The sequence below is a fragment of the Metarhizium acridum genome (genome assembly GCF_019434415.1).
Source record: "Metarhizium acridum strain ARSEF 324 chromosome Unknown scaffold_452, whole genome shotgun sequence".
Taxonomy (NCBI): domain Eukaryota; kingdom Fungi; phylum Ascomycota; class Sordariomycetes; order Hypocreales; family Clavicipitaceae; genus Metarhizium; species Metarhizium acridum.
The window spans coordinates 33,270-54,610 of record NW_027094037.1 but is presented as its reverse complement, the minus strand read 5'-3'; the positions used below and the strand labels follow the sequence as shown (position 1 = coordinate 54,610).

At 50.3% G+C, this 21,341-nt stretch overlaps 4 protein-coding genes across 5 annotated transcripts in view; 1 reads left to right on the top strand and 3 right to left on the bottom strand.

The window, feature by feature from the left end:
- Positions 1-745: 745 nt before the first annotated feature.
- On the bottom strand, positions 746-1,165 carry J3458_017970 (uncharacterized protein; the record flags this gene model as incomplete). The annotated part of the gene is made up of 2 exons (XM_066121139.1): positions 746-998; positions 1,119-1,165. The coding sequence occupies 2 exons, from the start codon at positions 1,163-1,165 to the stop codon at positions 746-748; spliced, it is 300 nt and encodes a 99-aa protein (XP_065973837.1).
- Positions 1,166-2,624: 1,459 nt separating this feature from the next.
- On the bottom strand, positions 2,625-6,131 carry J3458_017969 (uncharacterized protein; the record flags this gene model as incomplete). The annotated part of the gene is made up of 10 exons (XM_066121138.1): positions 2,625-3,148; positions 3,214-3,376; positions 3,444-3,948; positions 4,172-4,205; positions 4,266-4,499; positions 4,579-4,858; positions 4,944-5,170; positions 5,235-5,763; positions 5,841-5,923; positions 5,990-6,131. 10 exons carry the CDS (start codon positions 6,129-6,131, stop codon positions 2,625-2,627), a joined length of 2,721 nt encoding a protein of 906 aa, XP_065973836.1.
- A 359-nt stretch (positions 6,132-6,490) lies between these two features.
- Positions 6,491-8,878, bottom strand: J3458_017968 (uncharacterized protein). Of its 2 annotated transcripts, XM_066121136.1 has the most exons (2): positions 7,351-8,878; positions 6,491-7,238 (listed from the first exon to the last, which is right to left on the bottom strand). In XM_066121136.1, the coding sequence occupies exons 1-2, from the start codon at positions 8,377-8,379 to the stop codon at positions 6,894-6,896; spliced, it is 1,374 nt and encodes a 457-aa protein (XP_065973834.1). In that variant the 5' UTR covers positions 8,380-8,878; the 3' UTR covers positions 6,491-6,893. The 2 variants fall into 2 exon arrangements, with proteins under 2 accessions (XP_065973834.1, XP_065973835.1); XM_066121137.1 differs by having other exon boundaries at positions 6,630-8,878.
- Positions 8,879-8,888: 10 nt separating this feature from the next.
- Positions 8,889-21,341, top strand: part of J3458_017967 (Nonribosomal peptide synthetase) — a 32,303-nt gene continuing 19,850 nt past the window's right edge. Inside the window, exon 1 of the mRNA XM_007810911.2 lies at positions 8,889-21,325. Coding sequence (XP_007809102.2) covers positions 10,202-21,325 — 11,124 coding nt within the window. The 5' untranslated portion in view covers positions 8,889-10,201. The remainder of the gene's footprint in view (positions 21,326-21,341) is intronic.

The window sequence follows — 21,341 nt, the reverse complement described above, 5'->3', positions numbered from 1 at the left end:
GGTGATTCAAATCAGGCTGAAGATCCTTGCACTTGCTAGCAGAGCACAGTAAGCATGCTGTCTGTGCTTACTCTGTGAGTAGTAGCTCGGCTACTGCACGATGACTGCAGAATCTATGGGGACGTCAATCCACCTGGATGGGACGTTGGTTCTCACCGTATGTAAGACGTAGTATGGTAAAGGCATCTACCTAGTCCATAGTCTCAATAAGTGCATCAGAAGAAGAAGGAAAATGCATCATTTGCGGCCAGTTTTCGTCTCATGGGCCTACTGCTCTGATAGACTTAGGGCTAATGAGACTATAATGCAGCCATGGTATACAACATTGCGATTAAGAAGTGAGCTGAAAGCGGTGATAAATGGTCGGCCGTACAGCAACAAGACCCGTGGCAGCAGCGAGCAGTAGAAGGAGCGGTCAGAGAAAATCACTATTGTGTACATGGCAGGGCCAAAAGATTCACTGCGTTGATAGAATTAGTCGACGAGCATTAACCTACCCTTAACTCTACTTGCTTCGCTTGGGACTCTTATTGCCGAGTCCACACTGTGACTTGGTCCTCGCGTCTTCTGACCCCATTACGCTTACGTTTTTCATGTATCCGGATTTATGCTTCGCATGTAGTGGCAGAAAATCTGGAGAGATCGGTTTGACTTGTTCTATGCTTCTATGAGGTCTTCCCACAATTTCCGATACCTTTGTTGTCTTGCCGTGACATTTGCAAGCTTCAATTTCCTTGAACAGCATTCAACTTTTTTCATTCTTCATATTTCTTCCCGACACACTGGATAAACTCATGTACAGAGAATGGAAAGCAGAGAGGGAGTTCGCGAGAAGCTCCCGCGGATTACCGTTCTCAAGAATGCGACCGTTGTCCATAAGCACCACGCGGTCAAAGTCCAACACAGTATGTAACTTGTGAGCAACGGCGATAATGGTGCGACCACGAAACTCATCTTGTAGGAATCGTTGCATTAGTTCTTCTTCATCAGAGTTGACACTGTGGAATCATTAGTAATGTAATTGCGTGAGGCGAATAGATACGCGGCCGTATTTTGTGGCAAACTATGCAAGGGAGGGAACCATAGAGACGTCTCTAAAATTTGGACTTGTCACATACCTGCTTGTTGCCTCATCTATAATGACTATACTGCTGGGTTTCACCATGGCGCGTGCAAGGCAGAATAGCTGCCGCTGCCCATGTGAGAGAAGCTCTTCACTGATCATCTCGTCCAGCCCACCGCGTTTCTCCAACATCTCCCACAGATTTACGGACCGAAGCGCGGCAATAATAGACTCGTCGTTCGATAAGTGCAATAAATCAATATTATCGCGTATACTACCCTGTAAGAAGAACGGCTCTTGAGGCAGTGTGTTCAGCCGTAAGCGCACCTCCTGCCGGGGAACCGTACTAATGTCAACACCATCAATAGTAATATTGCCGGCATCCAGCTCAAGAAGGCGTAATAATGTAGAGATCAAAGACGTTTTACCACTGCGTAAAAGAGCAGAAAGTCAACACTGACCCTTCAAAGTCGTGTAGCAAGAAGCGGACGAAAACTCACCTGCCTGTGCGGCCGCAAATTGCCACCTTCTCGCCAGCTGTTATAGATAGATTAATACCTTTTAAGACCGGCTCCAGAGAAGACTGATAGGAGGCCGAGACGTTACTAAAGTCGATTGTGCCATTTAATGGCCAGCCCTCCGGAGGATCACGTGTATTAGCCCCTTTGTTTTCGGATGGAGTGTTTGAGACGTATGATTTTATGCGACTTATAGCGCCAAGAGCCGTCTCCAACTGTGTCCACTGCGCAATAAGAGTCTGAAGTGTGCCACTAAAGTTGATGATTCCAAACAGCGCAACACCAAGATAACCAGTCTTTCCACCGGACGTAGCGGTTGCAAAAGCAACCAGAATAATAGCGATGCCTCCGACCATTAAATCTAGAACTAAATTAAGCCATCTTTGTATGCACCAGAGTAGATAATAGGGCCTCTGAGATGTATTAAGCACGTGGTAATTACGTTGGAGGTAGTCCTCTGTCCATCCGTAGGCACGGATACAGGACACACCCGCCAGAGTTTCCAGGAACTGAGAGAATAAAGGGGCTTTAGCTTCAATGTCTATAATCCGAAGCTGACGTGATGTGCGTAAATAGTAAAACTGTATCATGTAGACGAAGAAGATGCACACGGGAACTGTTGCTGCCAAGTAGCCTGAGCCGGTGAAGACTAAAACAGCAGAAATGACAACGGTAAATAGCTGGACAACTGTCTGGTCTAGAGCATGTGCCAGATCGTTGTCGACTAACTGCAGATCTTGACTAAACCTGTTGATTGAAAAGAGAACTCTGCGTCAGTAGCCTAGCCAATGTTTCAAGTAAGCCATGGAAACATACCTGTTGGCAATTTGACCAACGTCAGTTGATGTTAAGAAGGATGTTGGTGCGCTTAAAAGATAAGTTAGCATGTCAAACAAGAAATAATATTGAAAAGGCAAGACTAACTTCATGGTTGTCGCGAGCAAAAGCTCGTGAAACTTTCTCGATATTTTGGGTAGCAGAACGATGTTGAATATCCTGGGAAACGTGATTAGATAACAGCGTAGCTATGGAGACATGACGAATTACCAATCTGAGCCAAAACAACCCAAAACTGCCAAAGCTCCAAGCAGGCTGTAGATGCCTACATAGTAGCCGATCTTGTCGTTGGGCCTCTCTGCGTTGGCGTTGGTCCACCACTGCAACCAAATTGCTATGGCCGTGTTAGCAACTTGCCAATAAGTGGTGAAGACTTTTCCGGTCATCAACTTACAAGGAAAATTGAGCCCGAAAATGAAGCACGCGCATCCAAATAGATACAAGAGGAAGGTCCATTTCCCCGCGACGTGAATAAAGTAAGCGTAGATTCTCCAGTCACTTGTTCCGCGACTCGTGACATCTTGCTCTTCGTCCTCGTCAGGTAGGCCGAGCTCCTGAAGCGTCTCCTCCCCCAGTAGCAGCTCTGGTCGAGCGGTAGTCCCCTGCACTATGCCTGCTAATCGCTCTATATAGCCTCCAGAGGCCGACAGAGAGTCCTTGGTACCTTGCTCGGCAACAGTCCCATCCTTGTTCAGAATAACAATATAGTCTGCATATTGAATATGGTTGACTTTTATTGTTCTCGTTTGTTAGCCAAGCATCTCCAGCACTTCGTACCTGGGAACAGCTGCTTACTCGAATTTGTGGTCAGCACCACGGTAGTGTGCGACGACTTGAAGAGCCCGCCGGGGCCGAAAACTGCATCAAGAATGCTTGCTTCGGTGGCTCGATCAAGACCGGTAAGCACGTCGTCAAGTACCATGACTTGATTTCTAGAGTAAAGGGCTCTTGCCAACGACTGGCGACGGTAAGCTGTTAGCGACGCACACATACACATGTTCGTTGGTGGACACATTGTTGCTTACAAGACGCATTTGCTGCCCTCCACTTAGCCGGGATCCCCTAGTTCCCACGTTGGTTTGATCCCCGTCTCGTAATTGCTCGAAATCCGCTGAGAGTGCGCAGGCTTTCACCACAGTATTATACCAGGGCTTATCCCACCTTGACATTCCAATGATATTATTTTGGATTGTGCCCCAGGTGATCCATGGAGACTGTGGACAGAATGCTGCCCTTGAGAATGATGTAGAGACTGTTCCGCTAGTCACAGGCATCTCACCAAGAATAAGTCTCAAGAGGGTTGATTTGCCGCATCCTACTGGTCCCACCACCACGGTCGTTTTGCCACGGCTAATTTCGAGATTTATGCCATTGAGAATGGAAGACTCGGCGGAATATCCAGCTGTGACGTCTTTGATGGCAATGGCAACATTTTGGTCGCCCAGTGCGGACACAGATCCTAGAGGTACTGCTTTCGGTTCTCCCAATCCGAGCGAAGTCTCGGAGGAGGAGTCCCTTTCGAGATTATTCCTAGTTTCCGGAGTGTCTCTAGGGTCTTCTCTTTCTTCAGATGCCAGATGTTCTTGTATGCGGTTAAACGAGTTAATGATTGTTTGAATATCTTCGAAAACCATTCAATATAAATGTCAAAGGCTGGACCTGGAGGGAGAAAATCGACAGTGCCGAGAATGCAATGCCTTCCGTCAATGTCGTAGTGTTATTCGATTGCGCAAGAAGAATGAAGACCCCAAACCCCCATACGGAGGAGAACGCATCGGATGTGTATGCTGCAGATTCAATTTCGTCAATTTGGGTTGCCATCACCGCATGGCAACGGAAATACTCACATGTAACCGCTTCCAGGACAGTGAAGATACGATGGCGGCGTGACGCACGAATCTCTAAAGATCTGAGGCCCGCAACGACGTCAGACATGACGTCTGTTAGGCCAGTCATCTTGATTGCCTTCATCGAACCCAGCATTTTCGTCGTCACAGCCAAGCGTCTCTCGATAGCTTCTAACCACGGGACGTTTGCATTGCCTGCAGCGGCGGCTATAGGTATTCCTAACACTAGGCATGCTTTTGGAAGTCACGTCAGCATGCACCGTTTATAATAAGAGTGAAGATACATCTTCAGCGGGATGAGGTATATTCGCACCAACTACATGGGCAGTGGCAGCCGCCATGGCGACACCAAGTAGTCTGTACAGTAGCCACATGGACAATGCAATTTCAATGAAACTGGAGTAGAACTCGTGCACCAACTCCAGACTAAGAGCAATGCGATCAATATCAGCGCTCATCAGGGTGATAGCTTCGGCATCAGAAATCTTAGTAGCACTTATACGAAGAGTCTTGGTAAAGATGAGAGAAATGAGGCTACCGCGGAACATTGTCAGGAGACGGTACGTCTTGTGCTGATATGCAGTAAAGGTTGCCTTTCGAATATGTACTGTTAGCGCGCTACCGTTCGCCGGTGAAAAAAAGGAGAAACGAAGAAAGTAAATAAGACAATTGACGTACCGCTTTCCCAATATACACTATAGCGTATGCGCCTATCAGCCCATAGGCGAACTCCCTCCTAGATGATTCAACTGGTTCCGCCGTGAAGTCAAGCACTCGCTCCAGTAGGAATGGCTGCGCAAATGTGAAGCCAATGCAGGCCAACCGCGGTATTACACCCGCTAACAAGTCCCATTTGTAATGAAGAAGAAAGGTCCAAAGCAGAGCATTTTTCTTGGACGCATCCACTGCAAGTCATCGTTAGCATTGCGGGTTACCATGTCAATCGCTGAACTGGAGTACCAAACGCACTTCTGTTCCATCTCTCCGCAAGCTCTGTTGGATCAGCGGCTTTCAAGAGCTCCGTATCCAGAGTCGGTAATGAGTTTATGCTGATGAAGTTGCGAAATCCTTTCAAGAAGAGGCTATTTAGCCACAAAAAGAGCACTCTATTATATACACTGCCCACTGCCTCTGGAGAAGCATCCTGCCACGCGGGCATTAGTAGCCGGCGCTTCTCCGTCAGCTCAAGCACAAATATAATCAACTTGACGCAGAAGCTGGCTAGATAGACCTTGGCAACCGACTCGCTGCCGGGAATGAAGAACAGGGTGCGAACACGTGCGAGATCCAGCAAGGTGGAGATGCCCAGATAGATGGTAATGGGCGTCGATGGACGTAGTGAGCGTGTGTGCTCTAAGTAAGACACATGGGCAAATATAATGAAGCCCGCAATAGTCAATGAAGCCGTCGCCAAAGTAGTTTTGGTGGTCGGGGCGGCCGAACGGGCCCATAAGGCTAGAAGCACAACTTGAAGGACGATATAAACCGAAAAGGCCATCTCAACAAGGCGCCATTAGCCGCCATTCTTGCAGCTTCGCAAACATGGAGCAAAAAAAAAAGTACAAGGTGAAATACCAGTTTAAAAAGGAAAAGCCATGATCTCCGTGCCTTTGGAGCGCTATTCCAGAGGGCTGATACACGTAGCGCGGCCAGAAGAACTCGGACACGTCAGTTGCCAGGGCGCTTCTGCCAAGTAGAGGACAAGGGGAAAGGGGCCAACATACTTGTAATGCCGAGGGGCAGAATTGTTAGAATGGTCTCCTCGAAAAGGAGCGTAAAGTCGAAGCCTCCCAAGCAGGATTCGGCGACAGTAGCGCCGAAGACATCCTGAACCTGGATGGAGCAGGGAGGAACGACATCGGGCATGTTCAACGCGAGGTCTGCGTGTACAACATGAAGCAATCGTACAAAGACAATGAGGGCAATGAATCGACCTCGAATATTAAGGCACGTCCAACTGATCCAGAAAAAATCGATACCGAATAGTGGCCACCCGGACAGCAATGCTCATGGGGAGAGAAGATCGAAATCAGTTAGAACAATTGATGACACTGGGCTCGACCCGCCGCGACGAGCAGAGATAAAGAATCAAGAAACAGATGCATGCGCGTAAATTGCCTAGTAACCAGGGACTAATGCAGCCATGGGTGAGGACCGACCAGTGCTGTAACGGCATTGCGGTCTGGGTACGGGATCATCGTCCCATGTCAGACAATCCTACCATTCCCCATTCCCTCTTTTCTCCTTTTGATTTGATCAAAAATTTTCCTGCATGTGGAGCTCAAGCATCAAGCTTCGGATTATGGCCGCGACGTATAAGCACGATTTGTTCTCTGCTTACTCGCTTACGTACATCTTTCTGGTCGCCAGTCAGATCGGAGTCTGAGGATGCTGACACATTTCCAACGTCTGGTCCATCTTTTCCCCAGCTACTTGGCACCGTTTAGTTCTTGTCCATCCTGATTGACTCCGTGTGGTGCGGACGAGCTAGAAGTGACAAGCGATATTTCTTGAAACATCGCTACACCACGGCTCACCTCGCAGCAAAATTCATGACGCTGTGGGGATGTTGATGCTTAAACTTTGCTCTGCAGTAATAAATCTATTCTTTTGATTGTGCGATAGTATTTACTTCACATCTACTCTTCGAATCTTAATGTCACACCGCAATCCTCGCGGCAGTGCGTTTTGAGTTCCAAGCTGTGTCATTGTTTGTGCGTTTGTTAAAGATTGCGCATCCTCAGAAAGTTGGAATCTCAGCAGTAAACATGCAATCATGATTTTAATCTCTGCAAGTGCAAATGCTTTTCCCAGGCACAGGCGTGCGCCGTACCCAAATGGCATGTAACAGGCCTCCATGGCTCGTAGCTGGGCCGTGTCGGCTTGTAGCCAGCGATCAGGGCTATACTTGTGCGGTTCGGCAAACGCATCGGGAGAACGGTGTATTGCTGCTGTCAAAGTCGAAATGATAGTCTATGACATGGCTTTTTAGTCTATGAACGCCAAGACGCAGTGGATATCAAGACCAAATACACAATTAGAGATACACAGGTAGAAAGGAAAGAAGGGAAAGAGAGCAACCTACACCAGCTGGAATCACAACATCGTCGTAAGTTCTAGTTTCGGGTACTACTCTCTCTGCACGTCCGCTTGAAAGCGGCTTCAGTCGACTTGACTCTCGGATACAAGCGTCGAGTACCTCTGCAGAGTTGATATCGGCAAAAGAAGGAAAACCATCGTCACATAGGGGCTTCGTAAGAAGCTCTTGGCGAATCTGGTGCTGCCATTGAGGATGGCAAGCCAAGTCCCAAAGAGCATAGGTTAGAGCTAGAGCGACTGTAGTTTGTGCTGCTTGGATATTATCCAATAATTCGGCACCCATCCAGGAAAAAGGAAGCGGCTCGCCGTGCTCCGTGCGAGCCTCATATAGTTGGCTCATGAGCGTACAGGCCACAATAGTGTCGGGCTTCTCTAATGAGGAGGTGAGCTTCGCCATGTTCCATTCACTAATCTGTTCCTCGGCCGCGAGAAAGTTGGGGTTCCGAGAAGCTTGGCATATGGCTAATTTGACAATCTTATAAAGGCGGGGGAAATTGTACTGGAAGTTGTTCCAAACCTCGCATTCTTTCCACCCATCCAGGATAACTCGCTCCTGCAGTGTTGGCTCGACTGTGCGGGCGCAGTGATGGGGACCGTAGATCAACCGTGTAATGTTGTCAAAAGAGTACATATTACAGCGAGGCAATATATCCAGAGTCTCTTCCGCCTGCAAGTCTGTCTCCAGTTGCCGCAAGAATAACAGCATCTGATGTCGGATAGGCTCCAGGACAGCAGGCTTATAGATTGATGTAGGCTGATAGAAGCCAAATGTTCGTTTACGGAGTCTCCGATGATCTCTGCAGTCAAGTGTGCTAAATATGGGTCGCTCACCATACATGATGAAGTTGTCAAAATAAGAACTCTTGGGGTGATATCCAGATGAAGTGTAGATTTGTCTCGTTACATTTGCAGTCGAGACTGAGATCTGTCCGGGGGCGATTAGGACGATGGAACCGTACTTCTCGTGCCACTGGTATATCTTTTGATTGCGCTGCAACATCATGTCATGGTACATGACCCAAAACCCCGTGATTTTGCAGAGCTTTGGGCCAGGAACGTTGCTGTACGGTGAGAACCATAGTGCGTATATGATGCGGCCGATGGCAATGCCAAAGATGAGAAATGGTATATAGAGTCTAAGCAGATGAAAGCGAGAAGATGCAACAACTCCATGGTTTTTCTTGCGCAGGCCTTGTCTTGTTCTCTCTTGTTTTTTTCCCCGGTCTCATTGTATGGATTCGTTAACAGAGGGGATATTTCTGAACTCAAAATCAATAAAACCTGGTATGCGTAAAGAGATAGTTGGTCACGTTAAACTACCCCCAGGCAGTCTTTTGAATTCATGCCGCGAGCTGCTGCCGAGAAGGATGGGGTGGCCCTTCCCTGGATCGTTGGCAGAGGGTTCTAGTCTGTCGTATGATTCCAAGATGCACACAATCTGGAAGAATCTCAAAATAGGTGCAACATGGCATGTCAATGTCGTCAGCCGGACCGTAGTGGTGACGCGTTCGTTGGCCCACCTCGAAACTTGGTTCACGTCGTTGAAAATACGGGCCGTTGTTGCATTTTCATAATCAACAGCAAGGACCTGAGCCTATTGCATCATTCCTGTTACGTATAGATCAACTACTCAAGTTCTAGAACCCCGGAGCTCGTGGCCCGGGGAGCAACTCCTCTGATGTCGTGATCTGATCTGGCCCCCCACCCTTTCCATCTACATGCAACCTCGACTGCAACGGGGCAAATCTTGCGGCGCCAATGACAGCGTGCCTCCCTCTCGCCAGGTTTGAGCCTCTGCCAAGCCGGACGGGTGGCGGCACGGGTCCATCGCCGAGACAAACCCTGGCCCGTACCTGTATGTCAGCCAACTGCTTACATTACATACAATCCAAGGTACGCCACGGCGGACGATGTTGGAATACCCAAAACTTGGCGGCACCAGGTCCGTAGACGGTATTCAACGAGTGGGGGCGACGAGTTGATTCGGAAGGTCGAGCATTTCGTTGGCATGCGCGGAGACTTTAGCGCTTATAATATTGAGTGAATTACTACCGTCATCAGTATTATTGCATGGTCAACATGGGGAGAGCTGCCGTTGTCACCTACCCCTGCAGCTCACCCGGTGCATATGAAGGCATAACCTTTGCCGCGAAGCTATTCCGGCAAAGTTTACATCAGCAGTGACCAGTCTCGTCTCGATACAGCGCAGAGACATGTGGGGGTTAGCTTGAGACTGGACGATTACGTGGATCTGTGAGATTTTAGATGTTACGAGCGGCGGTTTTATGTGATCTGAATTTTTTCTCTTGCCGGGAATAGCTTTGGGCAAAGCCGCTGCTCTACCTGGCTCTGTCGTCTGTCAGCCGAGGTGCACAAGGCGAAATCCTTTGCCCTTGTGCCGAGCACCACAGAGGCCATACGTAGTTGAATGCCCATGGAGTGAGCACTAGAGGCAACGCTGAAAGCATTGGTGGAATTAGTCAATGTCGGCGCCGGTAGCCCGCGGTTCGGGAGTGGTCCTGCAGAAGCTGATGTGAGAGGCTCATGCAACATGTCAATTGACCTCCACACACGATTTATCATCCGTCGGATGCCTGCCGGGGGTGAGATTGTGAGGAAGTTCTGTAGATGCCACTCGGCTCCGACATTGTAAAAGATTTGGCTCCATTTTGAATTTGCTGCGGGAGGCTAGGTCTTCCGTGTCCTTGACGTTGTTGAGGTACTTGGAGAAAAAATCAATTCCATGTTTTGAACCTCATTTGCAATAGTTACAGCGCCTCTGTTCTACGATAAACAGCTCTGTATTCGTTCGAGCTGTGTACGACTTGCTCACCAACATGGCTCATGTTCTTGGCTACGAAAACCAAACTATACCAGATGGCGTCGACCAAGCAGACGGAATTGCGTTTGATCGTCATCTCAACGTTGCTAGCCAGCAAGACCTCCAGACCATATGGGGCTGGAACAGGATGTTGCCCAAGGCTGAGGAGGCCCTTGTATACGATCTGATCGCCGAGACGGCCAGAAATCGGCCAGATGCTTTGGCTGTATGTGCTTGGGATGGTGATTGGACATACCGCGAGCTTGATACTTTGTCTTCGCTCTTGGCACATCAGCTTGTTTGCCTCGGCATAGGACCTGGATTGGTTGTACCCAGCTATTTTGAAAAATCTCGGTTCACGTCCATCGCTATGCTAGCCGTGATGAAGGCAGGCGGAGCATCTCTTTTGCTGGACGTGAACCTACCAGAGGAGCGCCTGCAAGCTATCATTGCACAGGTAAACCCAGTATTGGCGCTTTCGTCGGCAGCCATGCATGACTCGGCAAGGCGGCTTATAAGAAAGCCTACGATAGTCATTGACGATGTCTATGTTGAACATGTGACAGATTTCCAGGCACACGCAAAACTCCCAAGGGTCCAACCTTCGGACACATTGTATGTGGTTTTCACATCAGGCAGTACAGGCACCCCAAAGGGCGTCATTGTCACGCATTCGAATTTTAGTAGCGCAATTAGATATCAGCAGAGTGTTCACGGCTTTCGCGAGAATTCCCGGGTCTTAGATTTTGCATCCTATGCTTTTGATGTCTCTTGGTCGAATGCTCTGCACTCATTCACCTGTGGCTCATGCCTCTGTGTGCCATCTGAGGCAGAACGAAGAGATGATTTGGCTGGGTGTATCCAGAGGTTTAAAATCACCTATGCTGATTTGACTCCAACAACGGCAGGTATTCTCCCGGAACAGAGCATTAGGTCCTTGAAAACCTTGGTGCTGGGCGGCGAAAGCCTTCCTCTGCAAATGGCCAAGAGATGGGCCACCATGACAGAAGTCTTGAACCCCTATGGCCCATGTGAATGCACGCCGACGTCCACCATGGCGACAGTCAACTCCGATAGTGTCGTTGCCAGCATTGGAAAAGGCATGGGTGTTGTTACCTGGGTAGTCGACGCAGAAGACCAGGACGAGCTTGTCCCGATTGGTGGTGTCGGCGAGTTGCTTCTTGAAGGGCCTCTTGTTGGCGGCGGCTATCTTGGTGATGCCGAGAAAACAGCGGCGGCTTTCGTTGAAAATCCTACCTGGCTACTGCGCGGAGCACTTGGACAGCCGGGTCGGTGCGGTAGGCTATACAAGACAGGCGATCTAGTACGACAAAACACAGATGGCACCCTCACCTTCGTTGCTCGAAAAGATAATCAAGTTAAAATCAACGGTCAGCGCGTCGAGCTGGGCGATGTTGAGCACCGTGTACGGACCAATATTACGCACGGCACCAATATACAGATCGTTGCCGAGATCATCACCACTCGGGAGAGCAACAAGACACTGCTGGTAGTGTTCTTGCAGATCCCAACCTTGGCTGTCGTGGACGCACAAGGAGTACGTCAAACAGAGGTGAAGAAAATCACCGACGGCTTAGACGAGAAGCTCGCGCAGCAAATACCAGCTTATATGATACCCTCTGCATATATTCCTCTGGAGTGCCTTCCCGTCACAGCGACAGGAAAGGTCGACCGGCGAAGGTTGCGGCAAATGGGTCGGGACCTGTCTTTGGGGGATTTAATGCTCTTGAATGGGAATGGGGAAAGTCAGCGCCCACTTCCTGATTCCCCATTGGAAAAATTACTCCAAGGACTCTGGTCTTCTATCGTTGGAATCGATGCTGAACTTATCAGGGCCGACGACAGCTTCTTGAAACTTGGCGGCAACTCCATTGGCGCAATGACGCTGGTAGGGGCTTTGCGTGAGCAAGGATATTCCCTTGCCGCTGCTCACGTGTTGAAGTATCCCCGACTGAGTGATCAAGCAATGGTGATTGGCAAATTACCTGGAGCAGACAAGCAGCAGGTTATTAAACCGTATTCATTACTGCGAGCTTCTGTGGATATCCAGGCAGCTCGAACTGAGGCTGCGAGGTTGTGTAAAGTGAGCACAGCCGCGATTACAGATATTTTCCCATGTACGCCTCTTCAGGAAGGCTTGCTAGCATTGACAGCAAAGGGCGGAGGCAGCTATGTTGCCCGATATCTGCTTGAGTTACAGCCATGGATCAACATTCCGCGCTTTCGGGAAGCGCTGGCCGAGGTAGTGAGGGTGACTCCGATTTTGCGCACACGCATTGCAGACGTAGCTGGCCAAGGGCTGGTGCAAGTAGTCATCGATGAGTCGATGCGTTGGTCGCCGACGGATAAGCTCGCCAACGTCGAGGAAGACACGGGTACAAGCAAGATACCCATGGTTGGCTTAGGCACGCCTTTAGTGCAGTTTGCTATGGTCAAGCGACAGGACGACGAAGACGAAAAATTCTTCTCGCTGACGATCCATCATGCCTTATATGATGGATGGTCTCTGTCGCTCATGTTTGAGGCTCTCGATAAAGCGTACAGGAGAGAGACACTGTCACAGCAGCCTCCATTTCAAGCCTTTGTTAAGCATCTTAGCGGAGCCCATGATAACGGAGACGCAAAGAAGTACTGGGAAACGCTGTTTGAAGACTCGGGAGCGACAGTGTTCCCCATGCTTCCCTCACCAAAATACCAACCTCGGTCGGACGCAACCACTACACATATCGTCAAGGGCTTGGAGTGGCCCAAGATTGATGTAACACCTTCGATAGTCGTGAGAGTTGCACTAGCTGTATTGGCCTCCCAGTTCACCAACTCACACGACGTTGTATTCGGAGTCACGGTAGCGGGACGGCAGGCGGCGGTGGCTGGTATCGAGAGAATGGTGGGACCTACGATTGCTACGGTCCCAGTTCGAGTGGTTTTGGACAAGACCCAGAGTATTAAGCGACTTCTCCATCAGTATCAGGCACAAGCCGTGGAGATGACGGCGTATGAGCAGACGGGCCTACAGAGTATCCGTACAGCGAGCACAAACGCCGAAGCCGCTTGTGGATTCCAAACCCTCCTGGTGGTTCAACCCGACGATAAAGGCGTTGAAGATGAAAGCGAGCTCTTTGTAAAACGAAGCTATAACGACCAACACGGAGACCAGGGACTTGCCGACGTTGATCCTTATGCCCTTACTATTGAATGTGATCTCCAGGAGCAAGGTCTAAGGTTCCGGATTGGATTTGATTCGAGCATATTGCAATCCGATCAGGTTGGCGGGCTGGCGATACAAATGGACCACATTATTCGGCAAATGTGTAACCCGACCAATCTTGACAAGAGTCTTGGGGAGATTGAGTTACTCAGCAAACATGACCTGCAGTGTATCTGGACTTGGAATGCTACGGTACCAGAAACCGTGGAGACGCCTGTCCATGACAAGATTGCAGAGACGACGCGACGGCAGCCCGATGCCGCGGCTGTTTGTGCGTGGGACGGTGACTGGACGTACAGCGAGCTAGACAGTCTTTCAACCAGGCTTGCGCATTACTTGGTCAGGAGAGGTGTCTGTCCAGACGTAATCGTCCCGGTTTGGTTCGAGAAGTCGCGGTGGACGCCAGTCGTAATGCTCGCAGTTATGAAGGCGGGAGGAGCGTCGGTGCTGCTAGACACGAGCCAACCCGAGCAGCGCAGGCGAAGTATTGTACGGCAAATCAAGGCACCGCTGATTTTATCATCACCGACCAACCGAGAGGCTGCTAGCCAGCTCATAGGCTCGGATCGGCCGACCGTGGTGGTTGATGATGAACATCTGGCCAAGATGGATGTGCCTGATGATGCTGCCCATCTGCCAGTCGTGCAAGCCAGCAACAAGGCATACTTGATTTTCTCATCTGGAAGTACTGGAACTCCAAAGGGTGCTGTTATGACACACGCAAACATTAGTAGTGCCGCCTGGCATCAAAGACATGCCCAAGGTTATCAGCCAGACTCCAGGGTATACGATTTCACATCATACGCCTTTGACACGACTTGGTCAAACTTTATTAACATTTTCACGTGTGGTGGATGTTTATGCATCCCGTCTGAAAACGAGCGAAAAAACGACCTGGTAGGCTCTATTCAGCGGCTACGGCCCAGTATTGTAGATTTGACCCCGTCGGCCGCGGCTGTTCTTCAGGACGACGTTATTCGATCGTTAAAAACGCTGATTCTAGGCGGCGAAAGAATGTCCACAGAGTACGCTAGGCGATGGTCAGATATGGTAGATTTGAAGTCGCCGTACGGCCCGTGTGAATGCACCCCGACGGCAAGCGTGGCTACCATCACTCCTGACTGTGTTGATAGATTGACGATTGGAAAGGGTGTTGGGTTGGTCACTTGGGTCACCGACCCGGAAAGCGTTGATGTGCTCATGCCTGTCGGCGCCGTTGGAGAGCTTGTTCTAGAAGGCCCCCTCGTTGGTGCAGGATATCTCGACGACCCGGAGAAGACTGCGGCCGCATTTATAGATAGCCCCTCGTGGCTGCTTCGAGGTGCTGCAGGCCATCATACTGGCCGCCGCGGGCGTTTGTACAAAACGGGAGATTTGGTGCGGTATAATTCAGATGGAAGCCTCGTCTTCATCGGCCGTAAAGACTCTCAGGTCAAGATCAATGGCCAGCGGCTAGAGTTGGCCGAGGTAGAGCACCACATACTGGAGCAAATCACCAAAGACGACTTACATGTCCGGGTTGCGGCCGAGGTCCTTGTGCCTCGAGATGGCATCAAGTCAACACTCATAGCCTTCATCACTGACTTGACTGCTGCCAGCGTCGAGGCCCTCCGGTTGAAGACGAAGGCGATCATCACTGGGCTCGACGACACACTTGCCGCGCATATCCCGTCATATATGATACCATCTGCGTATGTGCCGATGGAAAGATTCCCCATGACGGCAACCGGAAAGTTGGATCGGCAACGACTCCGAGCAATCGGTGAAGCAATGACCCTAGAGGAGCTGATGATCCTGAATGCGTCGAGTGGTGAGCGGCGATTGCCCGCAACTGAGATGGAGCGAAGTCTTCAAGCTCTCTGGTCACATGTGCTTGCTATAAGTCCGGACAAAATCGCAGCAAATGATAGCTTCTTGCGCCTTGGCGGTGATTCAATCGCGGCTATGAGGTTGGCGGCTTTGGCGCGGGATCAGGGTTTCTTCTTCACCGTCGCGGACATATTCAACCAACCGCAATTAAGCGAACTGGCTGTCGTTGTTAAAACATCTCCTGAATCGAATTCGAATCAGGCTATTCAACCATTCTCTTTGCTGAAAAGTGGCATCGATATCGGAACAGCTTGCAGGGAGATGGCGGTTGGTTGCAAGGTTGATGCCACACAGATTGAAGATGCATTCCCTTGCACACCTCTGCAGGAGGGTCTGCTGGCTCTCACATCGAAGCGAGCAGGTGATTACCTCGCCAGGAATGTTTTTGAGTTTCGTCCCTCTGTCGATGTCTCTCGTTTCCAGGCCGCATGGGAGAAAGTCGTGAAAACCACACCTATATTGCGAACACGCATTATTGATTTAGCTGGACAGGGACTGCTGCAGGTCATCATCGACCAGCCGACTCAATGGTCGTCTACGGTCGGGATGCCAAATCTCGACGCATATCGGCGTGCAGATAAGCAGCTGCCTATTGGCCTGGGTATGCCGCTCGCACGGTTCGCTGTTGTCGAAGACCATGATGAAAATCGACGCTTTTTTGTATGGACAATTCACCATGCGTTATATGACGGGTGGTCGATGCCACTTATTCTTGAAAAGCTGGAGAAGGCCTATGAGGAAGATGAACAGCCAATATTAGCCCCATCTCCTCCGTTTCAGCGGTTCGTGAAGCACATTATGGACGTAGATGACACGCAAGCAGCCCAATTCTGGCGTTGCCAATTCGAGGAATTAGAGGCACCCATATTCCCTGCACTTCCGTCCCCAAATTACCAACCAAGGACCGATGCTGTATCCGTGCATCATGTTGAGGGGATTGAATGGCCCAAGGTCAACGCAACTGCTTCAACGGTGCTAAGAGCGGCCTGGGGTATTGTTGCTGCTTCTTACACTAACACAGACGACGCGTTATTCGGAATGACTACAACAGGGAGGCAAGTGAACATACCGGGTATTGACCGAATAATCGGACCAACAATCGCGACCGTGCCTTTACGAATGGCAATTGACAGGGAAAAGACCTTGGAGCAGTTCCTGCTCCAGGCACAATCGCAGACTGTAGAATTGACGGAATTTGAGCAGAGTGGACTGCAGCGAATCCGTCAGGTAGGTCAGAAAACTAACGCCGCATGCCAGTTTCAGACGCTGCTTGTGATACAAGGTAAGGAACAGGGTCACGTCCCGCATAGCAGATTATTCCTCGCGATCGGGGGCGACAGTGGTGAAGACAGTGACACACTTGCCGAGTTCGACACGCATGCCCTGACTCTTGACTGCGACCTGGAAGCCCATGGAGTAAGCTTGCGATTTGGCTATGATTCGAAGGTCATTTCCACTAGGCAGCTGGAGAGACTTGCCAACCATCTTGATCAGGTCCTCCGTCAACTATGTGACTCAGCCAACATCAACAAAAGGGTAGCTGAAATTGAAACCATCAGTCACCGGGATCTCCAGGATATTTGGGGCTGGAACAGCAATTTTCCCGCGACTATTGAGACACCGATACACGATCTCGTTACAGAAACCGTACGAAGACAACCCGAGTCTCTCGCGGTTACTGCATGGGATGGTGACTGGACTTATGCTGAGCTTGACAGATTGGCAACTCAGCTTGCCTGTCATCTGGTTAGTATGGGCGTTAAACCGGACTCAATTGTGCCGCTTTGTTTTGAGAAGTCCAAATGGACGCCCGTGACAGCATTAGCGGTAATGAAGGCGGGTGGCGCATCCGTCCTACTGGATTCTACTTTACCTGAGGAGCGTCTTCGTACAATCACGCAGCAAGTTAAGCCGAACTTGATGTTATCGTCGTCGTCCAACCAGCAGTTGGCCGGTCGGCTGACTGACCAGCCGACGCTCGCGGTAAACAGCAAATTCTTGTCGCAATTACGGAGTGGCTCGTCATCCGTGATACAGCTCCCTGAAGTGAAGCCTTGGAATAGGCTTTACGTCGTGTTCACATCGGGCAGCACAGGAATACCAAAGGGTGTGGTCGTTACGCACTCTAACCTCAGCAGCGCCATACGAAACCAACATGGTGCCCATGGCTTCCAAGCCGGCTCACGCGTTTATGATTTCGCGTCATACGCGTTCGACGTAGCTTGGGCGAATATGCTCGGCGCCTTTGAGTGCGGCGCGTGCCTCTGTATCCCATCAGACGACGAGCGCCAAGGCGACCTGGCAGGATCCCTCCGTCGGTTCCAGACTACGCACGTTGAGATGACGCCTTCCGCTGCCAAGCTGCTTCCAAGAGAGGTTCTGGAGTCGTTGGATACGTTGATCCTCGGGGGCGAGCGACTCTCGACAGAGGACGCCAGGGGCTGGGCATCACAAGTGAAGCACTTGAGGAATTCGTACGGACCGTGCGAGTGCACGCCAACATCGACGGTCGCAAACATGGATGCCAATGTTGAGAGTGGCGCAACCATAGGAAGGGGCGTTGGGGTGGTGACATGGGTGGCTGATACGGCCACGGGGGGGTCTCTTGTGCCGGTGGGCGCCATTGGCGAGCTGCTTCTCGAGGGACCCTCGGTTGGCCCCGGATATCTCGACGATGCAGAGAAAACAGCAGCAGCCTTCATCAACGACCCGGCATGGCTGCTTCGTGGCATATCGGGCCAGCCAGGCCATGGCGGGCGCCGCGGCCGTCTATACAAGACGGGCGATTTAGTACGGTACGGCCAGGACGGAAACTTAATCTTCATCGGTCGCAAGGACTCCCAAGTCAAGATCAACGGTCAAAGGGTGGAGCTGGGCGAGATCGAAAACCACATCGCCGGCGATCCATCTGTTCGCCAAGCTGTATCGCTGCTCCCAAAGGTGGGATTGTGCGAAGGTCGGCTCGTCGGTATATTCAGTTTGAACGAGTATGAGCGTGGCGATTCTACTTCTTCACCTATTGAGCTCATACCGCGCAACTCCAAATTGCCAGTCCAAGACTTTATCAAAAACTTGCGAGCTCATTTGGACGCCGCGGTTCCGGCTTACATGGTCCCTTCGGTTTGGATCGCAGTCAATCATATCCCACTGAATCCATCCGGGAAGCTGAATCGCAAGCTTGTCGAAGAGTGGCTTGCTGCTTTGAGCCCCCAAATATACGCAGACATCAGCGATACTTCCCGTGGCCCTGCGGCTCGAGATGCGGCAAATAACGCAGAACGCGTGATCCGCGATGCCTGCAGCGTCGTTCTGAATATACCGACAAAGGACGTCAACCTCGAGCGATCATTCATTGCCAATGGTGGTGATTCCATTTCCGCCATGAGATTAAGCCCTCAGTGCCGTGCTTCTGATGTTAACTTCTCGGTTGCAACATTGCTCAGGGCCAAGACGCTGGCCGAGGTTGCGCGACTGTCAACAGGTACAGCCGCCTCGATGCCATCCCAGATAGAACAAGTCAACACAGCCTTTGGTCTTGCGCCCATCCAACAGTGGTTCTTCTCCCAGGTTTCTGACAATATCAATAATAATGACTTTTACTGTAACCAAAGTTTCTACGTCAAAATCACGCGTCCAGTTTCGTCCGACAAACTCTCGGCGGCAATCCTGAAGATTGTTCAATGCCATTCTATGCTCAGAGCGCGATTTGAAAAGACAGGAAACGGCTGTTGGGTGCAGCGGGTGCTGGAGCCTATCGATGGTGTTTACCATTTCGGATTCTCACAGCTCCAGTCAATATCGGATATTGAGAGTATGACCATACGCAGGCAGCGAGAACTGGATGTCCAACATGGTCCCGTCTTTTCCGCAGATTTATGCGACCTTTCTTCTGGTGGCCAATATCTTATTATGATCATGCATCATTTAGTCGTTGATCTGGTGTCTTGGCGCATCATTCTAGATGACTTGGAGATGCTTCTCAATGGCGGCGGTTCCCCTCAAGCCGGCTTACCGTTCCAAGTCTGGAGCCAGCTCCAGACTGAGAGGGCTCAAACATCTGCGCTGAATCCGGAGCATGTGCTTTCCACGGAAGGCGTCCATAATAACCTCTCTTTTTGGAACTTCAGCGACACCACACCGAATGCAACCCGGGATCACTTTGGAGCAAATATCGAGGTGGATCACGATACAACAGCCCTTTTACTCAAAGATGCCAATAATGCTTTTAACACAGAGCCAGTTGAGCTCCTTCTCTCAGCTGTTTGGGATGCCTTTTTCCAAGTCTTTCCGGAACGGAATGGACTGACAATATTCAACGAGTGTCATGGCCGTGAGCCTTGGAGTGCGGAGATTGACCTGTCTCGAACTGTGGGCTGGTTCACCACGATGGGCCCGATTCATGTTTCTAGGAATAAGCTCTCGGCAAACATCGTTAGACTGGTTAAAGACTCTAGAAGACGTCTTCCTGCAAACGGCTGGGCCTATTTTGCCTCGCGATACTTAAACCCTGAGGGAATGGATGCTTTCAAATCCCACGATTCCACTATGGAAGTCATCTTCAACTATCACGGTCAATTTCAGCAATTAGAGCAAGAAAACGCTCTTTTCGAGATTGCCAGCTTAAAGGATGTGTCTGACATAGGACCAGCACTTCCCGTGTCGTCCCTCTTCGAGATTAATGCAACCCTTGAAGGGGGGTGCACTCACTTCACGTTCTCTTGGAACCGCCACATTTTATATCAGGATCTCATTCGCAAGTGGATCACGCAGGTTGGTGTATCTCTACAAACTATTTGTAGTCATCTTGCTGCCGCCAAAAAATCGACAAGAACTCTCTGCGACTATGAGTTACTTAGCCTAGGTTATGACGGACTCGAAGAGCTTGAAACCCGCATCCTTCCGAACATCGAGACCATAAATAACGCTGTAATAAGCGGCGTTTACCCATGCTCACCCATGGTAGATGGTATTCTTCTCAGTCAGCTTCGCGATTCGGCGGCATACCAAACCTCTAGTATGTTCGAGATCAAGTGTCACAACGGTGCCTCGATAGAGCTGGAACATCTAGCCGAATCTTGGCAAGCCGTCATCGCACGTCACCCCTATCTTCGTAGTGTCTTCATTGAAGGAGTGGACGAGAATGCAGCATACGATCAAGTTGTCTTGGAATCATTTCGCGGAGAGGTCATATTGGTCCACAGCGCAGAGAAATCGTCGGCGATAAGGTTGCTTAGGGAGGCGGCACCAGCAGTTTATCATCGCCAGCCAAAACCTCCTCATCGCCTCACGCTTTGCAAGGTTGCAGATGAATCCCACGTTATCGGTCTACTAGAAATGAGTCACGCTATCACGGATGGCGCCTCAACTGCGATAATAGTGGAAGATTGGACTAGTGCATATCTGGGTACTCTGGATACGAAGTGTCTATCGGACACCAGCCTAGATTTCGCGCGTGCACTGAAAGAAACTCCGGTCAAAGAAAAGATGCATTACTGGAAGAACAAGTTGCTGGGTCTCGAGCCATGCTTTTTCCCCCAGCTTTTAGCCGTTTCGCGGCCCGGTAATGCAACGGCCATGGTCCATGTCGACGTAATTGGAGAATCTTTTGCTCAACTCCAGGCCTTCTGCGAGGCACAGTCCGTTACCCCCGCAAGCTTATTTCAGACTGCCTGGGCTCTTACCTTGGCAGCTTACACGGGCAAAGACTCTGTATGTTTCGGGTATCTTGCTTCTGGTCGAGACTTATTCCCAGGCATAGAGAAGTCTATAGGTGCATTCGCTAATCTACTTGTGTGTCGTGCCGACATTTCGCGGGACTCGACTCAGGAGTATTTTCTGAAAAGCATCCATCAGCAGGTTTTACAGGACCTTGGCTTTCAACATTGCGCTCTAGCCGACATTCAACATCATCTTGATCTCCCCTCTGGACAAGCGTTATTCAATACCGTCATGTCTTTCCAAAGAGATTACGAAGAGGCCGGAGAAGATCAAGAAAAGCAGAATATAGAAATAGCAGAAATTGATGGGGAAGACCCAACCGAGGTAGGGAACTCGAGCA